Source organism: Amphimedon queenslandica, unplaced genomic scaffold (genome assembly GCF_000090795.2).
Source record: "Amphimedon queenslandica unplaced genomic scaffold, v1.1 AMPQUscaffold_13391, whole genome shotgun sequence".
NCBI lineage: Eukaryota > Metazoa > Porifera > Demospongiae > Haplosclerida > Niphatidae > Amphimedon > Amphimedon queenslandica.
Window position 1 is genome coordinate 44843 of NW_003546373.1, and position 17521 is coordinate 62363.

The 17521-nt window shown below is 34.2% G+C and overlaps 5 protein-coding genes across 5 annotated transcripts in view; all 5 read left to right on the top strand.

Moving 5' to 3' along the window:
* Positions 1–3078: 3078 nt before the first annotated feature.
* LOC109582296 (fibrinogen-like protein A) lies at positions 3079–3951 on the top strand. Its single transcript, XM_019996967.1, has 3 exons — positions 3079–3232; positions 3286–3365; positions 3415–3951. The coding sequence occupies exons 1-3, from the start codon at positions 3079–3081 to the stop codon at positions 3949–3951; spliced, it is 771 nt and encodes a 256-aa protein (XP_019852526.1).
* Positions 3952–4627: 676 nt separating this feature from the next.
* On the top strand, positions 4628–5573 carry LOC109582300 (ryncolin-2-like). Its single transcript, XM_019996973.1, has 3 exons — positions 4628–4843; positions 4889–4971; positions 5015–5573. Exons 1-3 carry the CDS (start codon positions 4633–4635, stop codon positions 5564–5566), a joined length of 846 nt encoding a protein of 281 aa, XP_019852532.1. The 5' UTR covers positions 4628–4632; the 3' UTR covers positions 5567–5573.
* A 2957-nt stretch (positions 5574–8530) lies between these two features.
* LOC109582299 (fibrinogen C domain-containing protein 1-like) lies at positions 8531–9064 on the top strand (the record flags this gene model as incomplete). The annotated part of the gene is made up of 1 exon (XM_019996972.1): positions 8531–9064. A coding segment is annotated over one exon (513 nt), but the record flags the coding sequence as incomplete, so codon positions are not given.
* Positions 9065–11221: 2157 nt separating this feature from the next.
* On the top strand, positions 11222–12152 carry LOC105312878 (ryncolin-2-like). Its single transcript, XM_019996968.1, has 3 exons — positions 11222–11407; positions 11466–11554; positions 11601–12152. The coding sequence occupies exons 1-3, from the start codon at positions 11251–11253 to the stop codon at positions 12150–12152; spliced, it is 798 nt and encodes a 265-aa protein (XP_019852527.1). The 5' UTR covers positions 11222–11250.
* A 3552-nt stretch (positions 12153–15704) lies between these two features.
* Positions 15705–17521, top strand: part of LOC109582305 (uncharacterized) — a 14943-nt gene continuing 13126 nt past the window's right edge. Inside the window, exon 1 of the mRNA XM_019996981.1 lies at positions 15705–16508. Within this exon, the coding sequence (XP_019852540.1) occupies positions 15827–16508 (682 nt within the window). The 5' untranslated portion in view covers positions 15705–15826. The remainder of the gene's footprint in view (positions 16509–17521) is intronic.

Genomic DNA, 17521 nt, shown 5'->3' on the forward strand with positions numbered 1-17521 from the left:
GTGCCATAACATTAACATGGTAAAATTATCTGTATAATAGAAAACAGAATTATAAAGAGGAAACATTAGGCTTCTTGATGCATTAATTTCACTTGCATAGGAACACTTGTTTGCGAGATATTGCTCCTAAAAGAAAGAAAATCAAGGGTAAATTGTGACAAAAAATTTCAACGAGCCTCTGTCAGCCTAGCAGCAATACAAATGAATGGAGGTTGGGCTACGCCCACGCACCCGTTTCCAATCCCTTTCATTTACTCTAATATCTATGGACCTAATTAGATTCATTGATACCCGCCCACACACAGACCAGGAATTCATGGTAAAATAATTCAATTTTTATAAAATTTTATAAACAAGCGTAACAGGGTAAAAAATATTCCTATAATTGATTTCACCACTTTGCAAGTACAACTTGGTCATTATTAAGACTTATAGAAGTTCTCTCTACCTTATAATGCTTCTAGAGAAGTCTTTAGACAGTATCTCTATGCTCTCTTGCTGTTAGAAAGCTTTTAACTTTGTCCCATGTGTAAGCCGCCATTTTGTTTGCCGTGACCACACCCACTCACGTAAAGGAGCGTGGGCGGGTGGTTGCTAAGGCTTGTTATTTCTCCAATACAACGTGTATAGAAGAAATGTAATTGTGGACATACAAATAAATATATATATATATATATATATACATAGCGCGACGGTGAATTCAATTATAGGAACGACCTGGGGGCTTCGCCCCCAGGTCGTTAAAAAGAATAATTTTTAATCTCAATCATTCAAATCATGATCCATTATGTGAAGCAATTCTACTAGTTCCATCTCTTAGATTTCCTTCAGTTTGGATACCACATAGTCCTTTTCTGATTTCTTTTTTCCAGTGAATAGCAACACAACCTTTTTTCCAGTAAATAGCAAACAACAAATGTAAAAAATTAAGGAGGTGTATTTTTTATAGCATTGCGGCTCTGCCCCCAGCCATGTTATCATCATACAGATGAGGTTATTTACTTCACTTTCAAAATAGTTAGATGATCTTACTGCTTGGACATACAGACTCACTTCATCAGTATAGGGCTTTGCCTAATTAACAGTAATAAAGCTTTATATCAGTTTCAGTGGGCTAGCTGCACTCCAATTATTTGAAATCAAATTACAACTTGAAACATGAACAGTCATAGGTAGCTTTAAATTCCAGTCATTGTTCAACTCACATACTCTACTCTTCTTTAAGGGGCTGTGACCCAATTATTTCATTTATAGTATTATTTGGGAAACAGGTATAGCTTTAAATTCCAGTCCTTGTCAAGCTCACTTACAGTGTAGTAAAATGTCAAAGATGTTCATCTTTATGTTGTTGTTGCTGTGTTTAATAGTTACCATTGATGAAGGAGAAGGATCAGTTACGGCTAGTATTGGATATAAACATGAACCATCACTGTATCTAAGAATATGCTGTATTATTAGTAACTTGGAACAGAATGTTGCTATCAAAGGAATTGGTATAACAAGATATATTTTATGTCCTAAAGTACGACCAAAGTCATGCCCATTAGGTACTGTATATATATCTGAAATAGTTCATGATGTACTTAATGTAGATAACAGAGACTGTAAGAGCTTGTTTCAGACTGGTTTTGATATAAGTGGTGTTTATACTGTTAATCCTGATGGAGGGACTCCATTTGAAGTTAGTTAAAAGTAATTTATAATTATACACTATTGGATCACAGGTATACTTTGATATGGAGACTGATGGTGGTGGCATGGACTATATTTCAAAGGAGACAAGATGAATCTGTTGATTTCTATATGAACTGGACTGACTATGAGAGTGGATTTGGTGACCTTACTGGTGAGTTTTGGTTAGAATTGAACAAGATTCATCGTCTTACTAAAGAAGGATCAAACACACTAAGAGTGAACCTGGGAGACTTTGAGGGGAACACAGCTTATGCTAACTACTCTACATTTACTGTTAATGATGGTACTAACAGTAGGAGGATACTTTGGTACTGCTGGGGATAGTTTGTGGTGGCATAGTGGATGGAGATTCAGTACAAGAGATAATGATAATGATGCATTGTCAGTAGGTAACTGTGCTCAGACCCACACTGGTGCCTGGTGGTATAGAGGCTGCTATGATTCGAATCTCAATGGTCGTTATTTTAATACTTCAACTAGTAATGATCAAGGAATTGTTTGGGAATATTGGAAATTTACCACTCTCAAGTTCACAGAGATGAAAACTCATTGTAACAATTAAATACTGTCCCCCACACACATAAGTGTGTTTACATTGCGCTGATGTCATTTCAATATCACAGTCTGTCATACCTTGTAATGATTATTAATAATTATTGACTATTTGACTTTTATTAACTTCAAAACAAGCAACATAGTAAAAGTGCCATACAATATAATCTATATATACCACACAGAGCAAAATTAATGTAAAATAAAACACTTTTAGCTCAGACTGATTAAATTATAATTCACTAATTACCATATAGCAGGATTTATTGACGAAGTTTTATTTTGACGAGTTGACAATTTAAAATAAAACATCAAATTTTATAAACGTCAAAAATTTTGTACTTTGTGCCACGTGTACGCGAAGGGCACTATTCGTCAAATTAAAACTCGCCAACCGGGGAATTTACTGTTTTTGTCAAATTTTTTACTCGTCAATAAATTCCACTATACAGTATAATTATCATCATAAAAATTAATGATGAAATACTAACTAATGGACTCAACATAGTAACTTAAAAACACTATACACTTTTCAAAACTAAAAAATGCTAGTAATAATATATACTATGGGGAATCAGTTAAAAGTCTAAGTACAAAATAATTTTTTATTTTTATTCAATTTTCTACAAAATGAAATCGAAACTGTGGACAGACAATACAGCTGAGTAAAACAACACTTGTATAAACTACATATGCTCATTCAATACATGGTTAAAATTCCAACTCTGTCAAGCTCACATACATTTTAGTAAAATGTCAAAGATGTTCATCTTTATGCTGTTGTTGCTGTGCTTAATAGTTACCATTGATGAAGGAGAAGGATCTTATTGTATGGCTAGTACTGGATACAAACATGAACCATCACTGTATATAAGGACATGCTGTAACAGTAGTAACTTAGGACAGACTATTCGTATGAGAGAAGGAAGAGTGAAGACCATCATGGTATGTCCTGATGTAAGGCCACAAGCCTGTCCACCACCAGGTAAAGGATACTTTAATATAATAATTTTCAGTACCAAAATTTAGTTTTTACAGACTGTAAGGAATGGTATAGCAATGGTAGCACTATTAGTGGCCTGTATAATATCAATCCTGATGGAGGGACTCCATTTGAAGTTAGTTAAAAGTATTCTATATTTATACACTATTGGATCACAGGTATATTGTGATATGGAGACTGATGGTGGTGGATGGACTGTATTTCAGAGGAGACAAGATGGATCTGTTGATTTCTTTAGATGCTGGACTGACTATGAGAATGGATTTGGTGACCTTACTGGTGAGTTTTGGTTAGGATTGAGCAAGATTCATCGTCTTACTAAAGAAGGATCAAACACACTAAGAGTGGACCTGGGAGACTTTGAGGGGAACACAAGTTATGCTAACTACTCTACATTTAATGTTAGTGATGGTAGTACTGAATATATACTAACAGTAGGAGGATACTCTGGTACTGCTGGGGATAGTCTGGCCTATCATAATGGATGGAGATTCAGTACAACAGATAATGATAATGATTACTATGGAGGTAGCTGTGCTCAATTGGCCACTGGTGCCTGGTGGTATCGTTACTGCTATCTTTCAAATCTTAATGGTCGTTATTTTAGTACTGCAGCTGATGATTATGAAGGAATTAAGTGGTACTATTGGAAATCAACTACTCTCTCGTTCACAGAGATGAAAACTCGTCGTAACAATTAATTAATGTCCCACACATTGTGTTTACATTGTTATTATAATGAGTATTGATGTAGACTAAAGGTATGTATGGGAAACTATACATATGTCATTGAGCATGCACATAATAGACTAATAGTTCACAACTAAAATGCTGGAATTCACTAGTAATAAATTATATAGAGTAACAAATATAAGTTTCAACTGTTAAAAACAAAATACTCAAAACTGACAATTTTTCAAACTGATAAAAGTGCTCAACTGTTAAATTTTCCAGCTGGTATACTATAGGATTATCCAATACATGTGTACCCACAGCTCCTTGTCAAAGAACCCTATCAGTGTATAACATAGTACAAACATGTATGTTGTAATTCTATTAGGAGAAGTATACAGGCTCCTTTCAATACCCATACCCTCTATCAATGAATCCAAGTATGTTAATACAAGGTTCGTCCTAGCCTACCAGGACTGTCAAAGGACATACATGTATACCAATATTCTCTTCTCAATATATCTTAAGAGTACTACCATAATGTTACCAGTAACTAACAACATTAATATTATGTACTCTTGGTGATACTGATAGTCACAGAAGTTAAGTAAGTAAACTGTAATTTTCCATCAGAGTAACTGCTCATTCAATACATGGCTTGAATTCCAGTCCTTGTACAGTCTAGTAAAATGTCAAAGATGTTCATCTTTATGTTGTTGTTGCTGTGTTTAATAGCTACCATTGATGAAGGAGAAGGATCTTATTGTATGGCTGATTGTACTGGATATAAACATGAACCATCACTGTATATAAGGACATGCTGTAACAGTAGTAACTTAGGACAGACTATTACCATTAGAAGAGTTGGTATTAATAGATATATTCTATGTCCTAAAGTACGACCAAAGTCTTGTCCAAAAGGTATACTGCAGTAATAGTAGAAGTGTTTAGTTTTTTATATCATAGATGATTGTAAGAGCTTGTTTGAGGATGGTAATACTACTAGTGGTGTTTATACTGTTAATCCTGATGGAGGGACTCCATTTCAAGTTAGTTAAAAGTAATTTATATTTATACACTATTGGATCACAGGTATACTGTGATATGGAGACTGATGGTGGTGGATGGACTGTATTTCAGAGGAGACAAGATGGATCTGTTGATTTCTATAAATACTGGACTGACTATGAGAATGGATTTGGTGACCTTACTGGTGAGTTTTGGTTAGGATTGAGCAAGATTCATCGTCTTACTAAAGAAGGATCAAACACACTAAGAGTGGACCTGGGAGATTTTGAGGGGAACACAGCTTATGCTAACTACTCTACATTTAGTGTTAGTGATGGTAGTACTGAATATATACTAACAGTAGGAGGATACTCTGGTACTGCTGGGGATGATCTGGTCTGGTATCTTAATGGAAGGAGATTCACTACAAGAGATAATGATAATGATGCATGGTCAGATAACTGTGCTCAGTACCACACTGGTGCCTGGTGGTATTATCACTGCACTCATTCAAATCTTAATGGTCGTTATTTTGATACTGCAACTAATAATCGTCAAGGAATTGTTTGGTACTATTGGAAAAATGCATACATTACTTTCAAGTTCACAGAGATGAAAACTCGTCGTGACATTTAAATACTGTCCCCCCACAAACATTAAGTGTGCTGATATTATGACATGATTATGAATAACTATTGACTATTAATAAACTTAAATTGTTAATAACTTTCCAGCTATAATATACCGGTATACTAGGATTGTCCATTACAGAAGTATCCATAGTCCCTTGTCAAAGTACCCTATCTGTGTATTACATTATGTTGTGATTCTGTCAGGAGAGGTATACAGCCTCCTTTCAATACCCATACCCTTTTGTCAATGTATCCAATAATGTTAATAGATTATGTTCTAGCCTACTAGCAAGACTACATAATATTATGTACTCTTGCTAGTAGGAGTCTAGGACTGTCATAGGACCTATATGTATACTCATACCCTAGTAGCTTATGCCAATGTATTGTAAGAGTATACTACCATAATGTTACCAGTAACTTACAACATGGACATGACTGATACTGATAGTAACAGAAGTTAAAGTAAGTATAAAATGTAATTTTCCATCAGAGTAACTGCTCATTCAATAGATGGCTTGAATTTCAGTCCTTGTACAGTGTAGTAAAATGTCAAAAATGTTCATCTTTATGTTGTTGTTGCTGTGTTTACTAGTTACAATTGATGAGGGAGAAGGATATTATTGTATGGCTGATTGCACTGGATATTAACATGAACCATCACTGTATATAAGGACATGCTGTAAATGTAGTAACTTAGGACAGACTGTTACAATTAGAGGAATTGGTATAACAAGATATATTTTGTGTCCTAAAGTACAACCAGTCTTGTCCAAAAGGTACTGCAATAATAGAAGTGTTTAATTGTTGTATTATAGGCAGTGATTGTAAGAGCTTGTTTGAGGATGGTTACTAGTGGTGTTTATACTGTTAATCCTGATGTTTTGAAGTTAGTTCAATAAAAGTAATTCATAATTATACACAATTGGATCACAGGTATATACTGTAATATGGAGACTGATGGTGGTGGATGGACTGTATTTCAAAGGAGAAAAGATGATTTATATAGGAACTGGACTGACTATGAGAGTGAATTTGGTGACCTTACTGGTGAGTTTTGGTTAGGATTGAGCAAGATTTTATCATCTTACTAAAGAAGGATCAAACACACTAAGAGTGGACCTGGGAGACTTTGAGGGGAACACAGCTTATGCTAAATACTCTACATTTAATGTTAGTGATGGTAGTACTGAATATAGAAGAATACTCTGGTACTGCTGGGGATAGTCTGGCCATTCATAATGGATGAAGATTTAGTACAAGAGATAATGATAATGATGGATGGTCAGTAGGTAGCTGTGCTCAGTCTCTCACTGGTGCTAGGTGGTATAATGTCTGCTTTAATTCAAATCTTAATGGTCATTATTTTAATACTTCAACTAATAATGATCAAGGAATTGCTTGGTGGCAATGGAAAGTAAACACTAGTCTCAAATTCACAGAGATGAAAACTCGTTGTAAAAATTAAATACTGTCCCCTACACATATAAGTGTGTTTACATTATGCTGATTAATTATTATGTCATTTCAATATTACAGCCTGTCGTGATTATTAATAATCAATAATAAATTTATTAATTAATGAATAACTGTTATAATGAGTAGTGATGTATATAGGCATGTGTGGGTGGGTAAAAGGATACTATAATGTCATTGAGCATGTACATAATGGTTCAGAACTAAAACACTGGAATTATATAAACTAACAGATACAATTTCCAACTGTGAGTTTTATGTCACTATAACACCATCTAGATCACTATAAAATTAATAATAATGATAATAACAATAATAATAATAATAATAATAATAATAATAATAATAATAATAATAATAATAATAATAACAACAACAAGACAATAAATTATGCTTGGCTGCCTTTTTTATATAAACAGTTCCCTGTCGTATAAAGAAGTACTTACTCCAAAATCTACAATGAGTATAATCAACATGTCCATAACATGTCACTATACTAGCATGAACCTCTAATCATGTTAGATAATGCTTCTATCACAGCAACAATTGACATTATGAACATTTCCTCTTTCCTAAGAATCAAGTATTACATACAGCCCATACTAACAAGGCTATATACAATTAAACTATCCATCGTTTGCAAGATCATTTAAAACCAATAGCAGCACTGAAACACCTCCAGTCCATAGCTATAGCTACAATGGATCATGGGTCATTGTTCTTCATACTCTTAGTGTTACTGTCAGTTACTGGAACTGAAGGATCTTACTGTATGGCTAGTGATTGCAATAATACCAGATCATATCAACGTAGTGGGGGACTAGCACTGTATCTAAGAGTATGCTGTAACAGCAGTAACTTAGGACAGTCTGTTACTATCAGTGAACCTGGTATTAATAGATACATTCTCTGTCCTAAAGTACTACCAAAGTCCTGTCCTAAGAAACCTCAAAAGTCTTGTTTTAGTGTAGTACCATCAAACTCTACTCAAGGACAAGGTATACCGAGATGTACTGTAATTTAGTATACAAGTATAATACTGATCATGATGTATTGCATGTTATTGTTGCATGTATGTTATGTAAAATGTATGTACTGATCTGATTATGTATTACGTTAATAGATCAAATAGGCCTAAAGAGCATGCACAAAAGATAATTATAGCACAACAATAAGTGGTAGCTGTATATCACTGTATATAGGTGTTAATAGCATGTCAATGGTACAATATTTAATCAGTAGCAATCATTTTTATGCTTTATCTCACATAAAACACTCATTATCATGCATTAACTATTATTCCTCTAAGCTCCTCAGGGCTGTAAAGATTGGTATAATAATGGTAACACTACTAGTGGTGTTTATACTGTTAATCCTGATGGAGGGACTCCATTTGAAGTTAGTTAAAAGTAATTTATAATTATACACTATTGGATCACAGGTATACTGTTATATGGAGACTGATGGTGGTGGATGGACTGTATTTCAGAGGAGACAAAATGGATCTGTTGATTTTTATAGATACTGGGCTGACTATGAGAATGGATTTGGTGACCTTACTGGTGAGTTTTGGTTAGGATTGAGCAAGATTCATCGTCTTACTAAAGAAGGATCAAACACACTAAGAGTGGACCTGGGAGACTTTGAGGGGAAGACAGCTTACGCTACCTACTCTACATTTAATATTAGTAATGGTAGTACTGAATATATACTAACAGTAGGGGGATACTCTGGTACTGCTGGAGATAGTCTGTGGTGGCATAATGGAAGGAGATTCAGTACAAGAGATAGTGATAATGATGCATGGTCAAATAACTGTGCTCAGTTCTACACTGGTGCCTGGTGGTATAGAAGCTGCTATGATTCAAATCTTAATGGTCATTACTTTAATACTTCAACTAATAATGAAGAAGGAATTAAGTGGTATGGTTGGAAATCTACTACTCTCAAGTTCATAGAGATGAAAACTCATCGTAACAATAAATACTGTCCCCCACACACATAAGTGTGTTTACATTGTGCTGATATATTATATATTTCAATATTACAGTCTATTATACCTTGTATAACTATTGACTATTTGACTTTCATAATAATATTATAAACTAATGAATAAATTGTTGGCATGTGTGGGTGAGTAACAGGAAACTATATATGTCATTGAGCATGTACATAATTAAATTAATGATTCAGAACTAAATTGCTGGAAGTCACTAGTAAACTAACAAATATAAGTTTCAAACCGTTGAAAGTGCTACATGCAAATAGTTAAATTTTCCAGCTATAATATACTGGCATGTGCAATACAGGTGCACCCATAGTCCCTTGTCAAAGTACTCTATTAGTGTACTACATACTGTATAGTGGGAAATTTTGGAGAGGATTAAATTTGGCAAATTTGGTGTTTTGACAGCCATTCGCCAAAATAAAAATCCACCATTTTGAGCCATTATACAGATGCTCAATGGCACATGGTCACAAATTTGCCAAATTAAAAATCACCATCACCAAAATGTAGCAATTTGCCAAATTTTAGCTGCTCCAAAATTCTTGCTATATGGTAGTACATACATGTATGCTTAGATCATGTTAGGAGAGGTATACAGCGCCTCCTTTCAATAGCTATACCCTCTCTCAATCAATCCAAGTATGTTACAAGGTATGTCCTAGCCTATACTAGGACTGTCATAGGACATATATGTATACCCATATCCTCTTCTCAATATATCTTAAGAGTACTACCATAATGTTACCAGTAACTAACACCATTAACACGGCTGATACTAATAGTGACAGAAGCTACAGTAAGTAAAATGTAATTTTCTATCAGAGTAACTGCTCATTCAACACATGGCTTGAATTCCAGTCCTTGTACAGTCTAGTAAAATGTCAAAGATGTTCATCTTTATGTTGTTGTTGCTGTGTTTAATAGTTACCATTGATGAAGGAGAAGGATCTTATTGTATGGCTGATTGTACTGGATATGAACATGAACCATCACTGTATATAAGGACATGCTGTAACAGCAGTAACTTAGGACAGACTATTACAGACCTGTCTACCATACTATATATATTACAAGTGGTGTTTATACTGTTAGTTAGGATTGAGCTAGATTCATCGTCTTACTAAAGAAGCATCAAACGCACTAAGAGTGGACCTGGGAGATTGAGGGGAACACAAGATATGCTAACTACTCTACATTTAATGTTAGTGATGGTAGTACTGAATATATACTAACAGTAGAAGGATACTCTGGTACTGCTGGGGATAGTCTGTACTGGCATAGTGGATTGAGATTCAGTACAAGAGATAATGATAATGATGCATGGTCAGGAGGTAACTGTGCTCAGACCCACACTGGTGCCTGGTGGCATAATCACTGCTATGATTCGAATCTCAGTTATTCTAATACTTCAACTAGTAATGATCAAGGAATTGTTTGGGAAAATTGGAAATTGAATACTCTCAAGTTCACAGAGATGAAAACTCATCGTAACATTTAAATACTGTCCCTCAATGTGCTGATATATGACATACCTTGTAGTGATTAATAACTAATGACTACTATGGACTTTAAAAAATAAATTTATTAATTAATGAATAACTGTCATAATGAGTAGTGATGTAGGCATGTGTGGGTGAGTAACAGGAAACTGTATATTATCATGTCATTGAGCATCTTCAAAACTAAATGCTGGAATTCAGTATACAAAATTATATATAAGTAACAGATACAATTTCAAATTGTTAAAAAAGAACAAATTATTTTCAAACTGTCATAAGTGCTAAACTGCAGTTAAATTTTCTTGGTAAAATATATACTGGTATGTACAAGGAATGTCAAATACAGATGTGCCCATACCCCTTGTCAAAGTACCCTTTAAGTGCATTATGATTCTGTCAGGAGAGGTATATGCCTCCTTTCAATACCCATACCCTCTTCTCAATGTATCCTAAGAGTGCTACATTACTTATTAACTACATGCATGCATAATAAAATTAACATACTGAGAGTCACAGAAGATTAAGTATAAGTAAACTGTAATTTTCCATTAGAGTAGGTTCTCAGTGGTATATATAATGCATGGTTTAAATTCTAGTCCCTGTCATGCTTAAGTGCAGTCTAGTAAAATGTCAAAGATGTTCATCTTGGTGTTGTTGTTGCTGTGTTTAATAGTTACAATTGATGAAGGAGAAGGATCTTATTGTATGGCTGATTGTACTGGATACAAACATGAACCATCACTGTATATAAGGACATGCTGTAACAGCAGTAACTTAGGACAGACTATTCATATGAGAGAAGGAAGAGTGAAGACTATCATGGTATGTCCTAATGTAAGGCCACAGGCCTGTCCACCACCAGGTAAATAAACTAATACATTAATAATAATAATAATATTATACTGACTCTATGAAACTAGATAATAGAGACTGTAATAGCTTGTTTGAGGATGATATTACTACAAGTGGTGTTTATACTGTCAATCCTGATGGAGGGACTCCATTTGAAGTTAGCTAAAAGTAATATATAATTATTATACACTATTGGATCACAGGTATACTGTGATATGGAGACTGATGGTGGTGGATGGACTGTATTTCAGAGGAGACAAGATGGATCTGTTGATTTCTATAGATACTGGACTGACTATGAGAATGGATTTGGTGACCTTACTGGTGAGTTTTGGTTAGGATTGAGCAAGATTCATCGTCTTACTAAAGAAGGATCAAATACACTAAGAGTGGACCTGGGAGACTTTGAGGGGAACACAGCTTATGCTAAATACTCTACATTTAATGTTAGTGATGGTAGTACTGAATATATACTAACAGTAGGAGGATACTCTGGTACTGCTGGGAATAGTCTGGCCCTTCATAATGGATGGAGATTCAGCACAAGAGATAATGATAATGATAAATATGGAGCAGGATACAACTGTGCTCAGTATTGGACTGGTGCTTGGTGGTACAATGACTGTCATAATTCAAATCTTAATGGACTTTACTTTAATACTTCAACTATTAATAATCAAGGAATTGTTTGGCATCATTGGAAAGGATCAACTACTCTCAAGTTCACAGAGATGAAAACTCGCCATAACAATTAAATACTGTCCCTTACACATATAAGTGTGTTTACATTGTGCTGATATAATTATTACTAAATATTAGAGTCTGTCATACCTTGAAGTGATTATTAATAATTATTGACTATTGACTGCATTAGTGATGTAGGCATGTTTGGGTAGATAACAGGAAACAATTATTTATTATGCCATCGAGCATGCACATAATGTGTGGTTCAAAATGGTAGGTGGCAAATGTCTATCCTATTTAAATACCAAATTTGTCAAAATGTATCATAGTTGCCTCCAAAATTAAATACCCATCTATACAGTACATGTACATGTACATCTACATGTACATATATGTTAAAACACTTACTCAGATCTCCTAACAGAGAGTGATACTGGAGGATGAGACAGTTGAGCCAACTAGACCATTACCTGATTACTGACAACTTGCAGCTGCTGGGAATGACCAGCCATGATGTAATTGATAGTAGACTGAGGTGAACTGTCTGTACAATGGAAAAGGCAAGAAATGGAGAATATATCATTTATAAGTATCATAATATGAGAGAGAAAGACATTAACATTCTCACAAAAGCTATACAATTTTTTAACCCAATAATATAATAATTATAAGTCTCATTCTCTCTCTCCTTACTATATTTTTAAGAACGCAGGTAGCATAAAACTCCAATTTTTTGTAAATAAGACAATATCAAGATCTCCCAAGCAATACAAATTTCTCTTGCTGAGTACCATAATATATCAGGGACCTTCGTCAGCTAAAATGAACTTCATATCAACAACTGATTCATTTAGTGCATCACACTATAATTGTAGAAAAAATTGAGTAAGTAATTTTATTTTATATAATGCATTAATTACATTTTATATATTAATGCCATAAGATAATGTCATAATGTCATAAGAATTATGACATTAAAGAATATACATGTACTTTTGTTCTCAGTTTCAGTGGCTACTGGTGCTGTTGTCAGTGAATAGTTAGTATGAAACTCCTCATGTCCAGACACAGTAGACCACCAGTCCCTCATTTTAAAAGACATAGCTCTATACTCAAAAAAGAAAACTTGAAAAAATTAAATGATAGCTGTGTAGTCACTGTAGTGTGTTTGACTGTTTGTCACTTGTCACTGTTTGATCACACCCACCAATTATTATTATTATTATTATTATTATTATTATTATTATTATTATTATTATCATTATTATTATGAGAGAGAGAAAGAGAGATGTGGGAAAAGGGGGAGAAACCCATAATCACAAAAATGGAAAGGAGAGAAGAAACAAAAAGAAGAATAAAGACGAGAGAGAAAGACATGAGAGAGAGAAAAGTTAAATCAGCCCATCCACGGAGGGCAGGACAGGTAGAGTCCTTATTATTATTATTATTATTATTATTATTATTATTATTAAACACTTTACAGGTAAGAAATGGGAAGGACAAAAAATAGGGGTTATGAAAGAGTACCTGAGGGACAAGTAGCCGAGGAGCCACAAGCCAAAAAAATACAAATAAAACAATATAAGAAATGTGACAATAGTAGCATTAGTAGAAGAATAGTTAGAAATAAGTGTAGTTACTAGAAGAACAAGACAAACATTTGTTACAGGTACACATAAAATAAAAAGAACAAGGGTTGTTACTGTCAAAATGCTCCAGAAAATGAAGCCACTTTAATTTGATACTTAAGATAAACATGCTGTGATGATGGTTACCAGTGGACTCCTAGACTGGAGGAAGAGGAGGATTCAACTGTAAAGAATATTTAAGAATCAAGACAATGCAGTCAAATCCTGATTATGGTACAAATACATGCACTGATTGCTTTGAGTAACTTAAAATTTGTAAACAATCTAATTTTGTTCGGAATCAGCTCAAATTTTTTATGTAACATAAGTATAATGTATATGCATAAGAAAAATTGTTAAAACTGAAAACTCTATCCTTTTCATTTGTGACAAAATTTGGCCAAAGACTGTAGTAGACTAGATGGCATTTGGCCAAATTTTTTACTTTGACAACCAACTGCATGAGCACTATGTCAAAGCCTTATGTGGTTGACCTTATGTATCAATAAGTATAATTACTTTGAATAAAATAAATGATAAAAGGTACTAATACTCATCACTTAATTGTATTAGATACCATATACCAATAACTATTTGGTCTGTTAAATTGTTTTCTAGCTTGAGTGCTATAATAATTATGCATGATGTTGATAATTCATTTTGTTTATAATTAGATTGTGTAAGATATTGCTACATGTACTCTAAATCTACATGCATGTGCTTTTGCTTCAGTTTGCAGCACTATAGAAGGAAGAAAGACTATTAATAGCATAGCCTCAGTCCTATTACATGTATCTCAATTTTTATTGTAACATTGATTGTAATTACGGTAAATATCTTTTGTTACTTTGGCACTAATATAGGAGCAACTGCTTAGCTTACTCTGGCAGGTCCAATAAGGCCAGCATCGTAAGTTACAAGTAAGAACTAGAGCACATACTTGTGCTAGTACATGTAAGTAACTTTGAGCCATTTGTCATGTAACTCAAGTGCTGCCTAACAAGTAAGTACATGTACATTTATGTCACATATTTCTAAATGTGTGTTATGTACATTTAACATGTTCATTGTAATCATTATTGTTTCATTATTGATACCCTATGTCTGTTATGATATACTTTACATGTACTTGTTTTGCAGATTCTTAGAATTTATTGTTTACTCAAAGAAACACAATAACCCCTAGTTTACCTTTTGTAGATACTTTCCCAAAGCACCCATGCAATTATAATGCATAACGATCTAATTGTTTCTTTCATATAACAATATACAGTATGTACTGTTGTCATAATTCAGACTCTCGCTTTTCTAAATAAAACTAATTATGCGGCACGTACAATAATGGGTCATGTTGATTGACTTTTGTTTAAAACAAGGTGCAAGATCTATTGCTATCAAATATCAGTACACTATGTAGCTGTTACAATGACCTGCATGGATATGATAAGGCAGCCATAATGCTCATAACTCTGATTGATGCATTACATAAATTTTTGTTGATAAAAATGCTTACATTTACATGTATATACTTGTTAATCCCAGCAGCTATGTGATACCATAAAACAAAGATGTAGCCACTTTTTATCCTTTGGTTTATAGCATATATGTTGTAAAATTTTTGACACAAGATTTATGTGCATATTTATATCATACATAAATTACTCAATTCTTATCAATTTGTAAAATTGACTAAATTTAGTCAAAAAACCTGTACAGACAATAATAACTGTAGCAAAACAGTGCAATCATCAGAAATTTCTCATAATGATTTATGAGCTCAGTTACATGCCCTTTAGCTTTCCACGCACATAACATTATGTTAGTACAGTATCTTGGAACCAAAGTATAACTGTATAGGCAAAATTGTAGAGGCTCCTAACAATTATCGTCATAGTTATAGGATGAATAGTTAGACTATGCTCTTCTGGAGCATTGTAATGTATGATAATAGTATTTATTAGAATCTGTGTGGGTGAGTTTAAGCTATTTGGCTTGTCATGAATCAACAATGAATTTCATTATGCAACAGATATTCTATAAAAGCTGCCACTTGTACTATATTTTTACACAGTCTTACCTTTTGGACCGTTGCTAATAATTTGGTGGTGCTGCTTCCTATGAAGATGCTCTCCATTTTTCTCCTTTGCTGTTTTATTGTTATTGCTTCAAGTGATGGTGCTGTAACTACAAAGAAGAGAGATCTAACTGCTGTCACTGACTGGTTGCACAAAATCAGCAAGAGGCATAGCTCTCAACTGGAAGTACGTCAAGACAACACTGCTTGTTTAAACCAGCTTCAAAGCAACTATCCCTCCTACTGCAACTTTACAGAGCTTTCAGGTGGTCTCTCAGATCTTCCTGCTTCATCTCTCACTGATGCTCAGCTCACTGCTCTCAACAATGCTTACGCTCGAATTTGTGTCTCAGCTTGCATCGATCCAGTTGAAACCTACTACAACTGTCTACAGGCAGTTAATAAGGATTATGCCATTACCTTGATTCGTCAAGGTGTCTGTGGACAGGAGAGTGGAGACTATTGTGAGGTGAGGTACATAAGGCAATATCGTAGAGACATTTCTGCTTATGGTCGGCTAGCAAGTAACTGTCCCTCTAGTACATCTGGTGGAATATCCAGCTGCAGTTCTGCTTCCTCCACTTGTCTTGCTGCTGTTAACACATTCAGTGATAGGATGGGTTGCTGTACTGAGCCATATCTTGGATCTGGTGTCAACTCATGCAGTGGTGTTAGTGTGGATGAGCCTTGTACTGGAGTATCCAGTGCTACTGGACTAGTAGCTCCTGTCTTTGTGATGATACTCAGTTTGGTTGGATTTTTGGTCTGAGGCTGCTATTGATGTGTGCCATTAACATAAAGAGACTAGCTCTTGAATAGTTTAGTTTTAGTTATATTAGCTCAGTTTTAGTTGAATACAGTTGTGAGTTTTTTTTTTGATAAAAATATCAGTGAATAATAAATTTCCAAATTATAATTGCACTATCATAAGTTTGTAATTTGCAATAAAGTGATGCATTTATTATGGATGAATATTAAGCCAGACTAGAATGATACATGTTCATTAGGATCACTCCTTTTAAATAACGCATCAGTACAAATGTACACATGTAATGATTTCTGGTACCGTGCTGCTTTGACTGTTTTGATCACAGGTTGCCTATTTCTTGGAAACAACATGTTTTTTGTAAACAGTCATAGCAGGAGCTAATAATAATAGTAATAATGATAAATGTTGCTTACAAGATCAAAGTAACTACAAATGTTGCTAGCAACAATTTGCCTCATGTATGAAGGCCTTAATGACATTCAGAAATACCGCCACGGTATAGCGGGTTATTTTTGAGAATAACAAATTTCACAAATTTTTCAAGATTCAAGAAATTAATTTTCTTGAAAATCAATTTGATGGGGTACAAGATGGCAGAATAGTCGAAATTTGCAAAAATTAATTCAGCAAACTTCCTGCATCTATGCTTCTTGATATAGATACCGTGGTTGTGTGGGTGGATAACAGGAAACTATTATTAATTTATTATGCCATTGAGCATGTACATAATGTATGGTTCAAAATGGTGGGATTTATTTTGGCAAATGCCTATCCTATTTAAACGCCAAATTTGTCAAAATTTATTGCCTCCTAAATTACCATCTATACAGTACATGTACATGTACATGTATGTATGTTAAAAACACTTACTCAAATCTCCTAACAGAGAGTGATACTGGAGGATGAGACAGTTGAGCCGACTAGACCATTACCTGATTACTGACCACTTGCAGCTGCTGGGAATGACTA